Source organism: Myotis lucifugus, unplaced genomic scaffold (genome assembly GCF_000147115.1).
Source record: "Myotis lucifugus unplaced genomic scaffold, Myoluc2.0 scaffold_412, whole genome shotgun sequence".
NCBI classification, from domain to species: domain Eukaryota; kingdom Metazoa; phylum Chordata; class Mammalia; order Chiroptera; family Vespertilionidae; genus Myotis; species Myotis lucifugus.
The window spans coordinates 861238-878060 of record NW_005871460.1 but is presented as its reverse complement, the minus strand read 5'-3'; the positions used below and the strand labels follow the sequence as shown (position 1 = coordinate 878060).

Genomic DNA, 16823 nt, shown 5'->3' with positions numbered 1-16823 from the left:
ATTTCTTTTTACCCTTCTCCACTTTCCCTCTAAGATTCTACTGTAATTCCATGCTTCCATATCTCTGAATCCACTCCATCAGTTTTTTGTTAATTAGATTCCAAATATGAGTGAGATCAAGTGATACTGTCCTCTCTGACTGACTTATTTCACTTAGCGTGATGCTTTCAAGGTCCCTCCATGCTGTGTGAAAGGGTAAGAGATTCTTCATTTTTACTTCTGCATGGTATTCCATGGTATAAATGTACCACAGTTTTTTATCCACTATTTTGATGGATACTTGGGCAGTTTCCAGGTCTTTGCTATTGTAAATTGTGCTGCTATGAACATAGGGGTGCATACATTCTATCTGATTGTTTTAAGTTTCTTAGGATATATTCCTAGGAATAGAATCACTGAATTAAATGGCAGTTCCATATTAAAATTTTTGCAAAAACTCCAAACTGATTTCCATAATGGCTGTACAGGTTTGCATTCCCACCAGGGGTGTACTAGGGTTCCCTTTTTTTCAATCCTCCCCAGCACTTTTCCTTGGTTGATTTGTTGATGACAGCCATGCTGACAGTTGTGAGGTCATCTTTAATTGTTGCTTTAATTTGCATCTCTCTGATGATCAGTCACTTGGAGCATTTTTCACATGTCTCTTGGCCATCTTATCCACACTGCAGCCCAGGCAGAGCTGACACTTTGGATGGCATCAGAAGCAGATGCTCTTAAGTATGAGTGTCTGTTTTGTGACATAAACTTTGTATAATGAATTCAATGGAGGCAGGTTAGATCTAGTCAGAGACTTGAGCAACCTCCCCCAGCTACATTTGGCCTTTAGGAGGCACATGCCAAAAATCCTGAATGAAGAAACAATGCCTGCCAGTCAGAAAGAGCAGGTCCTGAAGAAAGATATTCAAAACCAGCCCCGCAGGTGCTGGAGAAACAAACTTGCCCCGGACATCACCTCCCCTGAAGGCGCTAGAGGGCCCTTAGTGTACTTGTTGTGTTCTTGGGCTATTTGCGCCTAAATCAAGTCCTGGAGTCAACTGAGAAATACTGGATCCCGGCTTTGGAGCGGAGAAACTACATTACCCAGAAGGCCACGCGTGGAATGGCATCACGCGGAGCCAATGGAGGGTCCGTTTGGCCGCTTCTGTAGGGCGGGACCGGTAATCCTTGTCAGGATTTCGTTTTCTCAGATTTTTGTTCCGTGTTCGCGGTCCCGTGGAGAAGGCCGGAGAGCGGTGCTCCCCGCCTCACAGCCAATGGTCGGGGCCTCCAGTGGTGCTCACAGCTCCCACGTGGGATTGAAGCTCGGAGTCGCCACCCGGACCCACGCCAGGGCCGGGACAGGGACCGCCATTCCTGCAGCGGCTTCTGCTCCTGCCCCGCTCAGCCTACAGAGGGCAATGGCGGCGCCCCCGCTGAGGAGACGGGCTGAGGTGAGTTCAGTCCCCCCGGCCCTCACCGCCTCCTCACACAGACACCACAGCCTGGGGAGGGCGCTGTCCCGTCCTGCAGCTCAGTCCCGCGTGGAGGGCCGTGAGGAAGGTGGAGGGGAGAGAGGAGTGTTGTGGCTTCTGAGGACACAGCAAGTGCAGGGCAGAGCGGACGGGGGTGACTTGCATCTGAAGGTCCCTGAGGATGTGGCTGTGAATATTGACGGAAAGATCAGAGGCTGCAGGGAGGACGGCACAGACTCATTCGGGGCTTTCCCGGCTGTGGGTCCATTAGGGGCCTGGGGTGGCCCTGGATCCGGCTGGACTACAAGCTCTCTACACGCCATATGCCAAGTTCATGGGTGAGTCCAGCGAGACCCAGTGGCATTGGAGCAGGAAGGGGACAGAGCTGAGGGAGTGAACCTGGGGTCTGAACATGGGAAGGGGATAAACGTTACCCAGTGGTGTGCACATCTGGAGGAAGTGTGAGCTGATGGTCCCGGGATCTGGTGTGGGGACCTAAAGGTGAAGCATAAACCGACGCTTGGCTTTGTCTTGGCGGCAGGATCTAGGAGACTGCAGTGGTGTTGCTGGCAGGAAGGTTGGGGCCCTGCAGGCATCGCCCAGACCTTAAATGGCATTGCTCTCTACCCTCCCCTCCCCCATTCCTTCCCACCAACCCAGCTGCTCTGCTGAGGGCAATCACAGTGAGTAATGGGACTGTGATGAGAGAGAAGCCTGCACTGGCATTAGGGCCTGGTGTCCACATTAACCGGGTGCCCTGGAGGAGGTTGAGGGGGGAAGGTGTGTAAGCAGTAGGATTACTGGTTCTCAGAAAGGCAGCTCTGGTTTCAATTGTCTCCATACTGACAGGTTGGCGTGACCTTTGAGGACATTGCCCTGTACTTCTCCAGGGAGGAATGGAGCCTCCTTGATGAGGGTCAGAGACAGCTGTACCTGAATGTGATGCTGGAGAACTTTGAACTTATATCCTCGCTGGGTAAGACCCTCACTCTCACCAGTGACCTGGACTTGGCTTTTCTATTTTCCAGACTCCATCCCCCAGGGTGTGCTCTGTCCTCCCATGTAGACTGTGGTACTGCTTCATTTTCCAGTTTCCTGGGTAGTTGCTGTCCTTGGGAGGGTTGGTCTGTTTCTGCTGCTCCCTTCTATTCCTGAAGTCCCAATACCCCCAGCTCCACTAAATTCACAGGGAAGGATTTGTGCTTCCTAGTGTATTTTTTGAAGATTGAGGGATCCCACTTTGATCAGTGAGGAGAGCATTTTCTATATTCTTGTTGGTCATTTGTACATACTTTTAGAGGAATTGTTTCCATGTCCTCTTCTTGCTTAATAACTCTATTTTTTGGTTAAACATTCTCTTGACTATCTTGTATATTTTATATATTAATTGCTTATCACATCCAGGAACATATATTTTTGTATGTGCTTAATTGTGCTTTTCAGATGCATATATTGCTCCCCCACACCCACTTTTCTACAAATTGTATGTGTTTGACAACCCTGCATTTAGCAGGTCTAGTGCCACCATGTTTCTAGCAAGCTCAGATGCTTGTTACTAGTGCTTAGTAATAAAGTATTTTTAATGAAGTTATATTGAGTTTGGTTTTCAGACAAGTCATTGCATTGTTATTAGCCTCCAGTATACTATTAACATAACTTTATTATTCCCTGGGAACTCCAACTATTTGTGTGAATTTCTGTCTATATCTCAATATTTGCTTTATTGTGCTGATCAGAACTGAATCCCCAATCTCTCCAAGCAATTCCTTCATAGGATTTGCAAGTATTTTTTTCTGTTCTCTAGATTTCCTTTCATTTCATTTTTTTATTGCTGTTGGGCTGTGAAGAAGCTTTTTCTTTATTTGTTGCCATCTGGACTGTTTGTTTTTGTTTTTTTTTTGTGGTGGTTGGTGTCACATTCAGAAAATCATGTCAAAACAAATCTCCAAAACTTTTTCTCTAGGTTGTTCTGAGGCGTTTTAAGTTTTAGCGCTGACATTCAATTCCGGTATGCAGGTTGCGTTAAATTCTTTCAGGGGTGTGCAGTATTGTTGTGTTTCCATGTGAGTATTGATTTTCAGCAGCACCATTCATTGAAGAAACTGTCTTTCCTTTCTTCTCTGTCTTGCAGTTTTGACAATAATTACTTGAAAGTATGTGCCTGGGTTTATTTCTGTGTTTTCTGTTCTCTTCTATTGATGTATGTGTCTGTGTTTCTTCAGCAACACAGTTTGCTTGCTTTGTCTTTGTAAGAAATTGATGTCAGGAAGTGATGCCACCAGCTTGCTTCTCACTCAGGATTGTTTTTGCTACTCACATTTTTTAGTTCTATACATTTCAAGGTTCTCTTTTCATATCTTTGTAAAGTACCATAAGAAGTAACCTCAGGGTTCCATTTAATCTGTTGAATGCATTGTGTACTATGGATATTTTCACAATATTTCTTTTTTAAAAATTCTTTATTGTTTAAAGAAATATATATTGTATTACATATGTCGCAATTTTCCCTCATTGACCACAAATGAGTGAGATCATGTGATAACTATCTTTCTCCACCTGGCTTATTTTGCTTAGCATAATGCTCTCCAGTTCCATCCATGCTGTTGCAAATAGTAAGAGTTCCTCCTTTGTAACAGCAGCATACTACTCCATTGTGTAGATGTAGCACAGTTTTTATTTTTATTTTTATTTTTTTATAGTTTAATGTATTTTAATAGCAAACTTATGTAGCACAGTTTTTAATCCACTCATTTACTGATGGGCACTTAGGCTATTTCCAAATCTTAGCTATTGTAAATTGTGTTGCTATGAATACAGGGGTGCATATGTCCTTCCTGATTGGTGTTTCTGATTTCTTTTTTTAATTTTAATTTCGTTATTGATTTCGGAGAGAGGAAAGGAGAAGGAGAGAGAGATAGTAACATTAATGATAAGAGAGAATCATTGATCTCTGCGTTCTGCATGCACCCTACTGGTAATTGAGCCCACAGTCCGTCATGTTGCCTTGGGCGGCATCAAACCTGGGACCCTTCAACCTGCAGGCTGATGCTCTATCCAGTGAGCCAAACCGGCAAGGGCTGTTTCTGATTTCTTGGGATATTTTCCTAGATGGGTCAATTGGGAGTTCCATTTTTAATTTTTTGGAAAACTCTACACTATATTCCACAGTGTCTGTACCAATATGCATTCCCACCAGCGATGCACAAGGGTTCCTTTTTCTCCACATCCTTGTCAGCACTTGTCGTTTGTCCATTAGTTGATGATAGCCATCCTGACAGGTGTGAGATGATATCTCATTGTCATTTTGATTTGCGTCTCTTGGATAAGTGGCTTTGAGCGTGTTTTTATATGTCTCGGCTTTCCGTATATCCACTCTCGAAAAGTGTGTATTTCGGTCCTTTTCCCATTTTTTGATTGGATCGTGTACCTTCTTTTTCTTATGATGTATGATTTCCTGTAAATTTTGGAGAGTAAACTCTTATCAGATACAACATTGGCAAATATGTTCTCCCATGCCTTGGGCTTTCTGGTTATTTTGTTGATGGTTTCTTTGGCTGTGCAGAAGCTTTTTATCTTGACGTAGTTCTATTTGTTCATTTTTTCCTTAGTTTCCATTACCCTAGGAACTGTATCCGTAAAGACATTGCTAGGATATATGTCTGATATTTTGCTGCCTGTGGATTCTTCTAAGATTTTTAAAGTTTCCCATCTTGTGTTTACAGACTTTATCTATATTTAATTTATTTTGTGTATGATATAAGTTAGTGGTCTAGTTTCATTTTTTTGCATGTATCTGTTCAGTTTTCCAAACACTATTTATTGAAGAGACTGTCTTGATTTCATTGTATGTTGTTGCCTCCTTTGACAAATATTGAGCATAAAGGCGTGGGTCAATTTCTGGATTCTCTGTTCTGTTGCAGTGTTCTATATGTCTGTTGTGGTGCAAGTACCAGGCATATTTGCAATATACCTTGGTACCTGGTATTGTCATCCCTTCAACTTTGTTCTTTCTGAGGATTGCTGTGGCTATTTTTCATTATTATTCCATATTTATTTTTGGAGAGCTTATTATAGGTCTATGAAATATGCAGTTGGTATCTTAATGGGGATTGCATTGAATCTGCAGATTGCTTTGGGTAGCATGGACATTTTAATGATGCTGATTCTACCAATCCATGAACACGGTATATGTTTCCATTTGTTTATATCTTCTTCTGTCTCTTTTTTTCAACTTCCTGTAGTTTTCGGGTTTCATGTCTTTTACTGCGTTAGTTAAGTTTATTCCTAGGTATCCTAATTTTTTTGTTGCAATGGTAGATAAGATTTTTTGTTTATTTGTTTGTTTCTCTTTCTGTTTGTTTCATTATTTGGGTATAAAGAAGTCATAGATATCTCAGTGTTAATTTTGTATCCTGCTACATTTCTGAAGGCATTTATTAAATTAGTAGTTTTTTGATTGAATAATGACCATTTTACTTCTTGTTTTCCAATTATGATGTCTTTAATTTTTTCTTCCCTTCTGATAGCTGTGGCTAGCACTTCCAATTTTATATCAAACAGGAGCGGTGAAAATGGACATCCCTGTCTTGGTCCTGTTCTTATAGAATATGGTTGTAGTTTTTGCTCATTGAGTCTGATATTGGCTGTAGGTTTGTCATATAAGTCTTTTATTATGTTGAGGTATGATCCTTGGGCTCCCACTTTGCTGAGAGTTTTTAACAAGAAAGTGTGTCAGATTATGTCAAATGCTTTTTCTGCATCAATTGGTATGATTATATGATATTTGTCTTTCAGTTTGTTTATATGTTGTATCATATTTATTGATTTGCAGATATTGTACCAATCTTTCATCCCAAGAATAAATCCCACTTGGTCATGGTGTATGATCTTTCTAATGTATTGCTGGATCTGATTTTCCAGAATTTTCTTGAGGATTTAAGGATTGATGGGTGTCACTATGACTACAGTGGGAGAGCTGCTGTGCAGGAGACACCCCTATGGAGCATGACCTGTATCAGTGGGGCTCTGGTGGTCAGTGAGTCTGCCCCTTGAATGTGTCGCTTATGGATGTGAAGAGTTGTAAGGTGATATGGTATGACACTGATCACTGGGTACACTGGCTCTTGGGTCTCCTGGGAGGTGTAAAATCAGCCTCTTCCTGGGGCCACCCAGCAGCATCTACAGAGAGATCTGCAGATTCTCCTCTTTGTATTGAGTTTGGAAGTGCCCTAATGAGGCCTAGCTATGAAGCAAGGAAGGCTAGTGCTTGTGCCAGGTATAGGCCTTTTATTGATAACTTTGGGGTTCCCTGACCCAACTGCAACTGGTTTGACAGGTTTTAGCCCGAGCAAGGACAGGCAATTCATATACAAATGCTGCTGCACACAACTTGGGTGGAGTTGTAAATTGGATGGGGTGAGGTCTCAGGGAATCACCAGGTCGGAGCATACAGAAATGGTTGTCACTCAGACCTATGACCTGGGATGTCCCAGAATAGGTATAATGACCAATGCAAGCACCTCTGTCTTGGAGAAAGCTGCCCTCGAATTCCTGCCCCGATGCCAGTTAGTCCAGTTTCCCCTCATATGTGTCTTGATCCGCCTGTCCACCCCCAGACTCTCCAGGCCCTGGAGGTCAAAAGTACCAGGAGGTTGTAAGTTCCGTTAGTGGTACTGGCATTGTAAGAGGAGCAGCTGGGTCTCCTGCAGCCTCTGTGTCACTGAGCCCCAGTCCGCACTGGTTTTTACAGCCCGTAGTTCTTACTGCCAGTGGGGACTTTTTCTCCAGCTCTGGGACCCTGGGCTGGGCGTCTGCTGTGGTACTGGGACCCCTTGCTCTTCCAGGTGACCTCTGCAGAGCCGATCTCCCTCCCAATTAAAAATGTGTCCCACATGGGTATAGCACCAGCACCTTCCATGCCTCTGTACCTCCTACCAGTCTCAGTGTGCTTTCTACTTTACCTCTCTAGTGCTAAGACAGTGGTTCTCAACTTTGGCTGTACATTAGAATCACCTGGGAATCTTTCTCAAATCCTGATTTCTGGGCCTCATCATTAGTAACAAGGAAACAGAATTTCCGGAGGATGAGGCCCAGAAATCAGGATTTTAAAAAGATTCCCAGGTGATTCTAATGTGCAGCCAAGGTTGAGAACCACTGTCCTAAGACTTCCATTCAGCCAGCTTTCCAGGCTTTCTGGCTGATGGTTGTTGTGTATTTTAGTTGTAATTTTGATGTGGTTGTGGGAGGAAGCCAGTATAGGCCTTTGCCTACACCGCCATCTTGGATCTCCTCTCCCGTAACTTTTCTGAATTCAATTCTTTCTTCTTTTATCTTCACCTGAATAGTGAGAATATTTTTTCCATTGATTTTTTTTCTAAGAGAGAGAGAAAGGGAGAGGCAGAGAGAGAGAGAGAGAAACATCTATTGGTCGCCTCACACATGTGCCCCCACTAGGAGGGGGATTGAACCTGAAACCCACGTACCTGCCTCTTACCGAGCATCACATCCATGACCTTCCAATGTGCAAGAAGTCACTCTCAGCACTGAGCGACACGGGCCAGGGCTATTTATTTATTCCTTAAATTAATTATATCTATAAACTATATTTTATTGATTTCATAGAGGAAATTAAGGAGAGAGCATTAGAAACATGAATAATGAGAGAGAGTCATTGATTAGCTGCTTTCTGCACACGCCCCAATGGAGATAGGGCCAGCAACCTGCACGTCTCTTCTGACAAGGACTGGAATTGTGATCTCCTAGGTCAGCGGTTCTCAACCTGTGGGTCGCAACCCCTTTGGCGGTCGAACGACCCTTTCACTGGGGTCACCTAAGACCATCCTGCATATCAGATATTTACATTTAGATTCATAACCGTAGCAACATTACAGTTATGAAGTAGCAATGAAAACAATTTTATGGTTGGGTCACAACATGAGTAACTGTATTTGAAGGGCCAGAAGGTTGAGAACCATTGTCCTAGGTCATGGGTTTATGCTCAATCACTGAGCCATACTGGGCAGCCTTTTTTTTAATTGATTTTTGAGACAGGAGGGGAAACAAAGAAAGAGAGGGAAACATTGATTTGCTGTTCTACCCATCTAAGCATTTATTGGTTGTCCCCTACATGTGCCCTACAAAGCCACAGCCGTGGTGCATCAGGACCACACACGCAACTAGAGAGCTACCTGGCCAGGGCTCTGAATATGTTTATTAATTTCAGAAGCTCATATGGGATCTTGACAAATTTTCTGTGGAGGGTCAAGTTTTCTCTTAACATCAACATCTCTCTTTTTTAAAAAAATATATTTTATTGAGTTTTCACAGAGAGGAAGGGATAGGGATAGAGGTTTAGAAACATCGCTGAGAGAGAAACATTGATAAACGGCCTCCTGCACACCTCCTACTGCGGATGTGCCCACAACTAAGGTATATGCCCTTGACTAGAATCGAACCTGGGACCCTTCAGTCCGCAGGCCGACAGTCTATCCACTGAGCCAAACCCGTTAGGGCTCAACATAACTTATGATGCTTTGTGGTTCCTAGTGTTAGGTATAATGTCTTACCTTTCATTTCCTTGAAGCTTGTTTTTTGTGTTTTTTTCCCAATTGACCTTTCCCCAGCCTCCCCTACCTCCCTGAAGCTTGTTGTTGTTTGTTTGTTGGTTTTTGTTCTTTGCTTTAGTCTAACTCAAGGGTAGCCAATATTTGTATTGTTTTATTTTGCCTTATCTCCCTTTTACTGATGCTTGTTCAAATATTTGAGGAAGAGAGATGGGGAGACAGAGAGACAGAGAAACATCAGAGTGAGGGAGAAACATCCATCGACTGACTTCTGCACACAAGGTAACTGGAAATGGAACCCATATACTGATATGTGCCTTGACTGGGAATTGAATACTCGACCCTTTGGTACACAGGATGCTGCTCCAACCAACTGAGCCATACTGGCCAAGGCATTCTGTGGTTTTTAAACACAAAAATTTCCACTGCTTTTTTTAAAAACAGGCCACTTTGGTCAATGATAGCAGAAGCACAGGGGCTGCTGGAGGTTATTCTGATCCTTGTTTTTTACTGTACATATTTTCAAATATCTTTATTCACCCAGTCTTTTGTAGTCATTCTTTCTGTACACTTCTTTATTTGTGTCTGTTATACTGTTTGTCTTCATGGTACTCTTACTCCCATTTTTTATGCGCTTTTTGTTTCTGAGTAGCTGTCTACTTACACTGGGCTCGGGGCAGATGCTCATATCTCTGATTCTGCATTCTTTTGGATGTCACTCACATAGGTGTTTTGTTCTTTTTTAACATATTTTTAGTGATTTCAGAGAAGAAGGGAGAGATGGAAACATCAATGATGAGAGAGAATCATTGATCGGCTGCCTCCTGCACACCACCTCCTGGGGATGAAGTCCGCAACACAGGCACATGCCCCTGGCCGGAAGTGAACCTAGGACCCCACTGTCCACAGGCAAATTCTCCATCCACTGAGCCAAGCCAGCTAGGGCTCACATAGGTGGTTTGTCTGTGATCTCATTTGTCTTTTGTTGTTCTACCACATTGTAGATCATCCAACTCTTTTGTTTTTATTTGAAGATTTGCATCATTTATCCCATGGAATGGCTCAAGGGGGATTTAAGGGGAAGAATCATTTGTGCATCACAGAAGAAACATGACTTTATTTATTTATTTTTATATGTATTTTATTGATTTTTTTACAAACACGAAGGGACAGGGATAGAGAGTTAAAACATCGATGAGAGAGAAACATTGATCAACTGCTTCCTGCACACCTCCTGCTGGGGATGTGCCCGCAACTAAGATATATGCCCTTGACTGGAATTGAACCTGGGACCCTTCAGTCCGAAGACCGACACTCTATCCACTGAGCCAAACCGGTTAGGGCGAAACAGGACTTTATTAATGATACAGTGGATTCACGGGTGGTCTTGCTTTGGAGAAGGATCATTGGGGAGGAATTTTCGGCTGGCCTCTGTTACATTCATAGCTAGAAACCCAGTGTTTTCTTACAGTTGCCCATTCCTCACCCAGTTATTCTTGTTTGTACTTATTGTTGATACTTTGCCAAGTACTCAGTTTTCATTTCTACTCAGATTCCCAGCCCACGGATAGCCTTCACCTCACTGGACTTTGCACCTCTGCAAAGGTCTCTCTTTAGTGCAAGCCAACGTTGGTCCATGCTTGCAGTACCTTGGAGTGCACACGTTATTATATTGACGTTGAACATCATGTGCTCTAATACAATTAATTTTTATGACTTTGAGCCGCTTTAAATTATTTTACACAGACTCACATGGCCAGCATGTAAGGTCCTAAAGGAAGCCGTTTCTGCAGAAACATTTAGTAGAGCCTTCCTCTCTTCTTTGTGTCCCATCCTGTGCTTCTGTCCTTCTCTTGGTGAGCTTTTCATCATCGACTGACTTTTGGGGCGATGATATGTATAACTGCAATTTCCTCAGAGTATACCTGAGTGCTACTTAAAATCTTTCTATGGAATCAGGCCTAGTCATGACAGATAAACATTTGTGGTGAAGATACTCTGTTTTCTTGAGGTCAACATGTACCTCATGAGTGTTTTCTTTTGTTTAGGTTGCTGCTGTGGAGCAGAGAATGTGGAGGCAGCAACTGAACAGAATGTTTCTGTGAGAGTATCACACGCAAGGAATCCCAAGGTAGCCTTGTCTTCCCAGAAGAGCCACCCCTGTGAGAGTTGTGGACTAGTCTTGGGAAACATTTTCCGCGTGATGGAGCTGCAGGGAACACAACACGGACAGATACTGTTGAGGTGTGGGGCATGTGCAAAACGGTTTTACTTCACTGTAAAATTTCACCAATGGCTTGTGAGAGAGAAGACTTTCATTAGAGGGGTGGACAGGATCTCACTTGCAAAGAGCTGCAATTTCACTGTGTCCCAGAATCTTTTCACATGTGAGGAGGTTGGGCAGGGTGTCCTTACCGAATCAGGACATCTCCACCCAAAGGCTACTCAGACCAGGGACCATCCAAATGCTATTTCGACACGTGGGATGACATTTCAAAGGACAAAATATTATTACACCAGAAAAGAATGTAAGAAAGACATTACTTGTACCCACACGTTTATTCAGGAAAAGGATGTCAATGTTGGAAGTCGATGTTTTGTGTGCTCTGAATGTGGAAAATATTTTACCAAATTTTCTAGCTTTCATTATCTACAGCAAGGTCACACTGAAGAAAGGCCTTATGAGTGTAGTGAACATGAGAAAGCTTTTAGCAGTATTAACAGCCTAGGTGAATATGAAGCTTTGCACACTGAAGAAAGGCCTTATGAGCGCAGTGAATGTGGAAAATCTTTTACCAATTGCAGTGCCCTCCATTATGATCAGAGTGTTCTCACAGCAGAAAGGCCTTATGAGTGCAATGAGTGTGGGAAATCTTTTACTAGTAGCAGTGTCCTTCATTGTCATCGGAGCATTCACACAAGAGAAAAGCCTTATAAATGTAGTGAATGTGGAAAGTCTTTCTCAAGTTTCAATGGTCTCAAATATCATCACAGAGTGCACTCTGGAGAAAGGCCTTATCACTGCAGTGAATGTGGGAAATCTTTTACCACTACGTCTCACCTTCACAGTCATCAGAGGGTTCACACAGGAGAAAAGCCTTATAAATGCAGTGAATGTGGGAAATCTTTTGCCCAGAGCGGTAACCTTCTTTCTCATCAGAGCATTCACACTGAAGAAAAGCCTTATATATGTGGTGAATGTGGGAAAGCTTACACCTGTAGCATTAAACTTTGTCGTCATCAAAAAGTGCACACTGGAGAAAGGCCTTTTCACTGCAGTGAATGTGGGAAATCTTTTACCAGTAACAGTAAACTTTGTTGTCATCAGAGAGTTCATACAGGAGAAAAGCCTTATAAATGCAGTGAATGTGGGAAATCTTTTACCACCAAGGGCAACCTTCATATACATCAGAGAGTTCACACTGGAGAAAAGCCTTTTAAATGCAGTGAATGTGGGAAGTCTTTTACCTGGAGCGATGTCCTTCGCCGTCATCAGAGAATTCATACAGGACAAAAGCCTTATAAATGCAGTGACTGTGGGAAAACTTTCACCGAAAACATAGCTCTCCAAAATCATCAGAGAGTTCATAGTGGAGAAAAGCCTTTTAAATGCAGTGAATGTGGGAAATCTTTTACCTGGAGGACTGTCCTTCGCAAACATCAGAGAGTTCATACAGGAGAAAAGCCTTATAAATGCAGTGAATGTGGGAAATCTTTCACCACCAAGACCAACCTTCGTAGTCATCAGAGAGTTCACACTGGAGAAAAGCCTTTTCAATGCAGTGACTGTGGGAAATCTTTTCCCTGGAGGAATGTCCTTCTCAGTCATCAGAAAATTCATACAGGAGAAAAGCCTTATAAATGCAGTGACTGTGGGAAATCTTACACCAGGATCACCAGGCTTCGCAGTCATCAGAGAGTTCATACAGGAGAAAGTCGTTATGAGTGTAATTAATGTGAGATATCTCTCAGCCTAATTTGTAAATTCACTCTGCCCAAAAGAGTCCAAATGTGAAAAATTTCTCAGATGCTTTGAAAATGTAGTTTCTTAGTTAGGACTTAACAATTGTATAAGAAAATGTGTGAAGTCTCATTAGTCTGATTTTTATCTCATACATTGAATCACCTACATTATGTAACGTCCCCGCAACTGTTTTTGCTGTTCTGTTTGCTTGTTTGTATGTTGGAACCATACGTATGTATGTTGGACTTTTTAAGATAAAGAGCTGTCTTGCCAGGTAGAGGAACTGCCAGTCTCACGGCTCTTCCCTTGCAAAATAATGAAGGCTTTTCCCCTAAGACTTCTTTACTGTTGGGTGTTCTATTTACTGTGTGTGTTAGTTTATATGGAGATCTGGGCTCTTCAAGCATGATGAGGTAAAAAACTTACATGGGCTCTGAAACATTTTTGCCCTTGGGGGAAGACCATGGTGCAGAAATTAGCTCAGCAGTTTTTGCCAAATTTACATTGCTGTCCATATTTTCCCAGGAAACACTGTGGACTCTCTGGTCCTCATGTGAAAATGGATGCATTAAGACACAGAGATCACTCCAAAGAGGGGATAGTTGTGACAACCTCAAGTATGTCTGGGAGCAGTGTGAATTTTTTTTTTCTTATTTTCAAGGAATGGTAAGACATTTGAAGGGATTCTTTTCCCCAGGTGCTGCAGAGGGCCATGTGCTTTAATGCCTTCAATTCCATGGGTGATGGGCACTGTTTGGAGGACCATGGCAGTGAGGGGACCCTTTAACTGCAGAAACATTGACCTAATTCCTCTTGGACCAGACTGCATCCCATTAGATGGAATGGTCTTCATCTAAACTTACACCCAGACATTTTTTTGGGAAAAGACTATAGGAGCCGTGTGTACACAGATCTGAGGAACATCTGGGTTTGTTTATCTTCTGTGCAACAGTCATTATCACTGATTATAATCAAGAAGTTTTGTGGCTTCAAATAGATTCTCAGATGTTCCCATCAGAGCCATTGGTGCTCTGGCAGCAAAACTAAGAGGAAAACGAAGGGTGTCTTTAGGGAGGAGATGTGGCTTTTGTGACACAGTCAGTATTCCAGTGGGTTTGGGTGAAAGTTCTTCATTGTTTTTCATTGTTTGTTACATTTTCTGTCACTGAGATCAGACTCTCACCCAGAGGGCATAAGAAAGTGGATTGAATATAGAGTTGAAAAACAACAGTTCCTAAATAAGTAACATTTGTTTTATCTTGAACCATTTTTGAAAATCTATAATGAGTAAATTGCATGTATTAAGTATAGTGTTTCATAAATCTTGACAGGTTCATGAAACTAAAACCATCATTATACTCATAATACTGACCATATCTGTGACTGTATAGTTGCTTCATGACCTCGTTTAATCTGTCCCTATTCACAACTTTCCTGGTAACCATGGTTTTACATTTCATTTTAATAGAGAACTTTGCTTTTTCTAAGTATTTTTCTGTTTTAATTTATATTTCATAAATTCTTGGACATTTATTAAAGATATATTAGTAACTCATCTTTTTTTAAAATATATTCTTTTTGTTGTTGTTAATCCTCACCCAAGGATATTTTTCCATTGATTCTTTTGGACAGTGGAAGAGAGAGGGAAAGACAGAAACATTGATGTGAAGGAAACATATCATTGAATTTTCTCCTGCATCAGCCCTGACCAGTGCGCTGGCTGGAAGGAGTCTTCAACCAAGATATGTGTCTTTGACTTAAATCGAACCTGGGATCCTTTGGTCTATAGGCCTACGCTTTAGCCAGGGCTCTGGTAGATATTCTTATCTTTGAATATATCACCATCATGTTGTCCATTTTCATAAATATTTGGTTATTTTTAATAAAGTTGCTACAAACATTTTTGTATAATTCTTTCTATGGATATAAATGTTATTCACCTTCGTCAGTGGGGACATCTCCTGCAGGATCCCAGACTGCGAGAGGTCACAGGACAGGCTGAGGGATCCCCCCGGAGTGTATAAATTTTGTTCATCAGGCCTCGGTTTGAAACATACGAACCAGAACATCACGGTTCCATTCACAGGAGGATACCTGAGTCCCGCCTAGATCCGCAGTGTGGTTATGCAGGAGGTAGCTGATCAATGATTCTCTCTCAGCATTGATTTTTCTCTCTCTCTATCTGCTTTGAACTCCAGCATCTCCCTGCAGAGACCTTCCCAGGCCAGGCACTTCTCACTCCCCGTTGCTCACAAGGACATTTGTCTTTGGGTGCATTTTACTAAGAAATGGAACGTGTAAGAAGCCACTGACTCTGCTGCAGGGCGGCAGGTGCTGTGGGCACTCAGGTCTCATTGTGGTGGGCCCCCCTGAGAATGTGCAGCAGAATCCCTAGAGCTCCCTGAGTCTCAGGTGGCTGAATGTGACATGCAGATGATTGATGGCGCTTGCTTTGGCCTTCCAAGATCAATAAAAGTAACAAGCTGAGGATTTGTTGCCAGGATTCCCGGGTTAGATTTTTGAGCATTTTCTCTTTTAATTCTCACAATAACCTGGGTAAGTGGAAACTCCGATCAAATTGCTGAAAAAATTCAGTATCTGAGAAATGAAATTAGCTCCTCAAGTTTACACCACAGACAAGTGTCAGATTCAAGGGGGTGGATTTTAACCATTATTCTCTCCAGCGTCAGACACAGTCTCTACCTGTGATGTGCAGCCCTCGCTGGAGCAGGTACAGTCTGAGGACCAGGGTGGCTCAGCTGCAGCTCCTGTTTCCATGGTTGCGGTTACGCGTTTCCTCCCATTCCTTTTACATCTCAGAGCACTTCCCTTGGCTCCGTGGTGAGGGGAACGCCATCATTCCTCAGCTGCAGTGGTTTCTCCAGGGGGAACTTCTTTCAGAGTGAGCTGCAATTTGTCTGCCTCTCCTTTGATCCCAGCACAGAGTTTGACCCTCAGGAGACCTCTGTAACTTGGGCTGAGTCTCTGCACCTTCACCCACATGTTAGGTAACATGCTGTGATCCCATCCACTGTGATGAATTTCTTGCCTCAGTTTGACCTTCAAATGATGTTCCTATGTGGCACCGACATTCACCCTGCAGGAGTGAAGACGAATTCCAGGACCTAATATTCCCAAGTGACACTGGAGTCCTTCATGATCCTGGTTGCATAGGACAGGTGCTCACCTCTTATCCATGCATAGGACCTACTGGCCATGTGATTCTGTCCTCTATATCCCTACTGGCTGAATGAGACAATGGCTCTCACCATGTTTTCCCTCCAGCCAGGATCATGTTCTGGACCCCCATCCTCCTTCCCAGTCTCCTGTGTCTGCACCCTGCGTCTTTGGGTTGGAAGAGAGTCCTTTTGAGTACAACCCCTCACCGCAGTGCACAGCACACTGGGCCACAACTGAGGTCCTTATTGTGCTTTACCTGACAATCTACCCTGACACTCTCCACATACAACATTTTTTGACTGTAGGTAAAGGTAGTTTTTCGTGTAATGGTGTTTGCCATTTTGGCCAGTTACTCCGTTTTTTTCTGAGCTGTTTCCATTTATATGGAGTTATACATGTTAATAACATTTTGGTTGTTTTTCCCCTGTTAGTCTGTATTATATAATTTAATTACTAGGCCAACCAAAGAACTTAGTAATGGAGAAGGAAATATGATTTTGCCTCTACAATGTCATTTTCCTCATTTTGTCCCACTTAACTCAGAATAATGAAATATTGTTCAGGTTTGGCCGGTGATGCAGGCTGTGAAAGAATTCAGACTTAGAAGAAGACATGAAGAGAGGAAGTTTATTTCACTTTCCAAGTGAAGAAAGGGCCAAACATTGC

The 16823-nt window shown here is 42.7% G+C and overlaps 1 protein-coding gene across 3 annotated transcripts; it reads left to right on the top strand.

Moving 5' to 3' along the window:
* Positions 1–1217: 1217 nt before the first annotated feature.
* LOC102440331 (gastrula zinc finger protein XlCGF26.1-like) lies at positions 1218–14879 on the top strand. Of its 3 annotated transcripts, XM_023743756.1 has the most exons (3): positions 1218–1430; positions 2301–2427; positions 11062–14879. In XM_023743756.1, exons 1-3 carry the CDS (start codon positions 1254–1256, stop codon positions 12966–12968), a joined length of 2211 nt encoding a protein of 736 aa, XP_023599524.1. In that variant the 5' UTR covers positions 1218–1253; the 3' UTR covers positions 12969–14879. The 3 variants fall into 3 exon arrangements, with proteins under 3 accessions (XP_023599524.1, XP_023599526.1, XP_023599525.1); XM_023743758.1 differs by lacking the exon at positions 2301–2427 and having other exon boundaries at positions 1371–1430; XM_023743757.1 differs by lacking the exons at positions 1218–1430; positions 2301–2427 and adding an exon at positions 9008–9295.
* The last annotated feature ends 1944 nt before the right edge of the window (positions 14880–16823 follow it).